The following is a 5526-nucleotide window of genomic DNA, read 5'->3' as shown; positions in this document are numbered from 1 at the left end:
CAACACACCTGATGTTGCTCCAACACAATCTGCCTGTTAAAGGCCTCCTTTATCTTTATAAATATATCCTTTATCTTATCTTTATCTGATCAAGCAAATCTTACCAGACATTTATCTGAAAGTCAAATAAAAAACCAAAGCTCCTCTGAACTGACAGTTTGATGACCTGCGACTAATAATTGATCATATTGACCAGATAATAATATCTAGTCAGTCATCAGTCAGTTTTGCTGGTAAATGATATCAGATGCAGACTCTTGGCTATATCTTGGGGTTTAGTGGCCCAGCTGACCTCTGACCTCTGACCTCTGGTTTGGAGTACTGACCGTTTTCTTCAGGACTTTGGCAGCGAACGGCTTCTGCGTCTGTTTCTCCTCACAGCGAAACACGATGGACGTCGCTCCTCTGATGAGCAAACAGACAAAACAACAAACCAGACATTAACTTTAATCTTTACATCATTACTTTACTTTTACTGGACTTATTAACATCCAACCCCAACCTGTCTGCTCTGCAGGCAGAACGATATCTGGAGCAGATAATTAAGTAATAATGGGATCTGGTCCAGTCTGATATGATGATATGATGCAGTTTGATTTATTATATCTTTATTGTAGAATTGGTCAGTACTGAAGACCTTAACCTGAACTGATTCTAAGACATTTTGATTCCACACAAGGATGCCTGAATATGTTAATAATAAAAATATATTATTTAATATGTTTATATATATATATATATGTATGTATACTGTATATGTAATAATAATAATTTACCACAATTATTTATTAACAAGAGGTATGAGACAAGGTTTCCCCCTCTCTCCCCTTTTCTTTGTTTTTTCAATTATTTTTTTCACCTTTATTTATTCAGGGGGATGAGGCTGATTATGAGTTTTATCATCATCCTGGTTTCAGTGGAGAGTTTTAGTGTCCCATGATGCTTTAAATCGGCACTATATAAAATATTAGTATCTCTTCAAAAACCTTGATATTAGAAACATGTAGGCCTAACTGAATATGTGAAAATACAGGAGCTTGTCAACAGTTCTGTATCTGAGTCCATTTCCTTTATGTGGGAAAACCTCAATCCCTTCACAACAAGGTCTCTATACACTTTCATGTCTCAGATGGACACACATTAGACCACATTAGACCACAGACCTCCATTAGATCAGATTATGTCCCATATGGGAAGATTATTGTTGTTGTTGTTGTTGTTGTTGATCAGAACAGTGGTGAGAGTGAAATCTGGGATTCGTCATTCTTATAATTCTGTGATGGGAATCATTTCTAGTGAAGTAAATTATAGTGAAATTAAACTCTTCCTCAGTGTGCCGGGACCCCCGGAACCCCCTCAGGGACCCCTGGAGGCCCCCGGACCCCAGTTTGAGAAGCGCTGCTCTTCATCATATGCTGAGTGAAGTGCGGAGCGTCAGATCTGTACAGTATGCAGGAGGGATAATCCTGCAGAACAGATGACAGAGTGAGGAAGCTGGGATTTAAATCTGATGATGACTCTGCCTGATCTGATCTGCTGCCATTTAAAACAGACAGGCTGCAGTCATGAGGTTACACCCACAGCCTGCTGTGATGGTCTTTTATTAAAAATGAAATCTGGTCCAGTCAGCGTTGTTATTGTTATCATCATTATCATTATTATTATCATTATTATTGCCCTGGGTTTGTGTGTGTTCAGTGTTTAGCTCACTGTGGTGTTTTTGGCATCACCACTAAACATCCACTGTGTGCTAAACCATGCTTAAGCGTGCCAAAGTGTGCTAAAGTGTGTTACAGAGCACTAAAGTGTGCTAAAGCATGCTAAAGTGAGCTAAAGCTTACTAAACCATACGAAAGCGCACTAAAGCTTGCGTAAGTGTGCTAAAGTGTACTGCAGCATGCTAAAGTCTTCAAAGATTGATAAGATGAAATTTTATTGATCCCTGCAGCATGCTAAAGTGTGCTGTGTCCTAAAGTGTACTAAAGTAGGCTGAAGTGTGTGTGTGTGTTAAAGCGTGATTAAGTGTGCTAAAGTGTGCTAAATCATGCTAAAGTGTATTACAGTGTGCTAAAGTGTTTAAAGCACTATAGCGTACTACAGCCTTCTACAGTTTTTAATCTTGCTAATGCATCTGTGTGCTAGTGTGCAAAAGTGTGCTAAAATATATTACGGCATGATAAAGTGTGCCAAAGTGTGCTAACACATGCTAATGCGTGCTAGCTTGTGCAGTGTAGTGAACTAAAGCGTGGAAACACACAGAGGGAAACCTGGTTGACCAACAGCTGATTGTATATGTATGTGTGTGTGTGTGTGGTGTGTGTGTGTGTGTGTGTGTGTGTCCATCTGTCCCAGTAGAATAACAAACCCCCCCCTCCCTCTCTCTCACACACACACACAAACTCATTTCCTTGTTTCCAGGCTGGTCTCCATAGCAACAGGACACCTGGTAACAGAGAGCTGGGAAACTCTGGCGGCTTCATACAGACTCATTTTTTTTTTTATTTAGGCCTATTGGATTACATTATTTTTATTTATCTAGTAAATAAAGTAAATCTATTTTCGCAGAGGAACACTTTTCATGTTTGATGTAACTCAGGAGTCTGTGCTGTCTGACCTTTATCTGTCATTTCTCTGCTGTTAGCATCGTGTGACGTGGATCAAATCTCTTCATGACAACAGAAACACAAAGATCTGTAGCAGCTGGGTTGAGTTAAACACTCTCTGTTGAAACACTACATAAAGAAAGTCGGCTGCTTAACATTGCTGTAATGGTGAGAACTGATCTGTAACCTGTGGAAGAACGTCAGCCATGTTGGAGAGAAGACTCTATACTAATACTACTGTAATACTAATACTAATATGAATATGAATACTAATACTCATACTAATGCTAATATTAGTACTAGAGCTGCAACGATTAATCGATTAATCGATTAGTTGTCAACTATTAAATTAATCGCCAACTATTTTGATAATCGATTAATCGGTTTGAGTCATTTTTTAAGAAAAATAAGTCAAAATTCTCAGATTCCAGCTTCTTAAATGTGAATATTTTCTGGTTTCTTTCCTCCTCTATGACAGTAAACTGAATATCTTTGGGTTGTGGACAAAACAAGACATTTGAGGACGTCATCTTGGGCTTTGGGAAACACTGATCCACATTTTTCACCATTTTCTCACATTTTGTAGACCAAACAACTAATCGATTAATCGAGAAAATAATTGTTAGTTGCAGCCCTAATTAGTACTCATACTAATACTAATACTCATTCATATACTAATACTAATACTCATATACATACTAATACTAATACTAATATGAATACTAACACTCATACTAATGCTAATATTAGTACTCATACTAATACTAATAATACTCATTAATATACTAATACTCATATACATACTAATACTAATACTCATACTAATACTAATATGAATACTAACACTCATACTAATGCTAATATTAGTACTCATACTAATACTAATACTCATTCATATACTAATACTAATACTCATATACATACTAATACTAATACTAATACTAATATGAATAGTAATAGTTATTACTAATAATGCGGATAATACAACCTCTACTGCTATTATTCCTCTATTCCTATACTATATAGCTACTACCGTTACTACTACTAGTACTACTACTACTGACATAATAATCTCTGTATTAATCCATACGCAGCTGCTGTGTGTTGTTGTTTGTCAGGCTGTGTAAAGGTTAAAGGTCAGGCTGGATGTAAACAGACAGCTGACAGACTGGAAGCTACATCCAGCAACAGAAATAAAACTCAATCATATTTTTAGAAAGGCACTGATTTATGTTTTTGTGTTTTTTTCCTTAAACAACTCGATCTCATATAAGTCATATCAGCTTGACCCTGCTCACTATGATGCAGACTAGGAATTTATGTGCTAAAGATTTATGATGTCAGCCTCCCTGATTGGATAACTGGAATAAAGTTATTCTTAGAGACACATCAGCTGGAAGTCCCAAAGCTCAACGTGGATCCATGTTTACCACTGAAACTCTCTGTAGTATGTTTATAGACTTTACTGTGCTTTATGGTATTTCTATCTCTTATGGTCTCACTATAAGATTCCTACAATATCCCCAATATCCCCATGTAACATCTGATGGCAGGCCTTCCTTTGAAAATGTATTCTGTTATTTTTTTTTGAAAGAATGATCTGGCTGTTGACTCTGCAGCAGCTCAATGCAAACCCATCTACACCCAGAAAGAGAGGGTTCCTGCAGGGTTCCTTAGTTAGGGCCATAATGACTCAAGGAACCCTAAAAAAAAAAAGCCTGGTAAATCTGAATAAAGAACCCAGTGTGGCTCTTAAAAAGTTATTTTAATACTGCGGGTTTCATACGATCTTTAAGGGTTCTTTGCAGCACCATAAAGGGTTCTGCTATGCCTAAAGAACAATTTTCTGGTGCTGTATAGAACCATTTATGTTAAAAGTGAGTAATATTCCTTTATGGGTTTATAGTTTTGCTGTGATCTTTAGAACGTTCCAGCCTGACCTTCTGCCTGACTGTAGCAGAGATCACATCCAGCAGAGACTGAATTACAATTGCATTAATTTGAATTTTTGATGCTTGAATTGAATCATTGTACAAAAATTATAACTGAAATGCAAAATTTTGAGTGCATTGTCAAATTTTGAAATAGAATGTAGCAGTTTAAAATCACATTTTGTCATTACTGCTTTCAACAACAAACTAGTTTTCAAATTCAGTTCTACAATTCAGTTTCAGATCTCTGAGACTCGATTATCGATTCAACCTCCTTCAACCAATCAGCTGAGCCGCTCTGCTGCTGAGCCAATCAGTTTGAGATAAAGTTGAAAGTTGAAAGCAACAAATTCTGCATTCAGCTTCAATTTTTTTGAAATTCAATTCAAATTAAATAAAAAAAAAAAAATGAAATTCAAACTATTCAAATTCAGTTCTCTGCCCAGTTGAGTCCCAGTAAGACCAGTCAGACCAGCAGGACTCTGTCAGTCCAGTCAGACCAGCAGGACTCTGTCAGACCAGCAGGACTCTATCAGACCAGTAGACCTACCTGCCCAGTTCGGAGCCCATGCTGTAGAACTCCTCCACCGTCGCGTCCCGTCGGGACCCGTCCACCCAGAAGTCCACCGGCTCCGAGCCGGGCCTCGAGGTCGGCATGACGACAGAACCAGACCAGACCAGACCAGACCAGATAAGACCAGACCCGACCAGTTCAGTTCAGTTCAGTTCAGTTCAGACCAGACCAGAACTGAACCAGAATTTAACCAGCTCGGACCAGACCAGACTAGAACTGAACCAGACCAGACCAATTCAGACCAGCTCAGATCGGTACAAACCAGGACTGAATCAGGACCAGACCTGGACCGGGCCAGACCAGGACCCGGACCGGACCAGACCAGAACCAGAACCAGATCAGGACTAGGCTAGATCAGATTTGACCAGGACCAGACCAGGACCAAAGAAATCCAGACCAGCTCTTCCTATAAATCCAT

General features: G+C 38.5%; 1 protein-coding gene across 1 annotated transcript in view; it reads right to left on the bottom strand.

The window, feature by feature from the left end:
- LOC139662202 (calcium/calmodulin-dependent protein kinase type IV) overlaps positions 1 to 5191 on the bottom strand; it is a 23075-nt gene extending 17884 nt beyond the window's left edge. The window contains exons 1-2 of the mRNA XM_071540837.1: positions 5085 to 5191; positions 327 to 405 (exon numbers count right to left, since the gene is read on the bottom strand). Of these exons, the coding sequence (XP_071396938.1) occupies positions 327 to 405; positions 5085 to 5191 (186 nt within the window). The remainder of the gene's footprint in view (positions 1 to 326; positions 406 to 5084) is intronic.
- Between the last annotated feature and the right edge of the window lie 335 nt (positions 5192 to 5526).

This window comes from Centroberyx affinis, unplaced genomic scaffold (genome assembly GCF_046629955.1).
Source record: "Centroberyx affinis isolate AG114_WGS23_722 - 3 ecotype Tasmania unplaced genomic scaffold, CSIRO-AGI_Caff_v1 ptg003732l_1, whole genome shotgun sequence".
Lineage (NCBI taxonomy): Eukaryota > Metazoa > Chordata > Actinopteri > Beryciformes > Berycidae > Centroberyx > Centroberyx affinis.
This window is presented reverse-complemented; position numbering and strand designations above follow the sequence as displayed.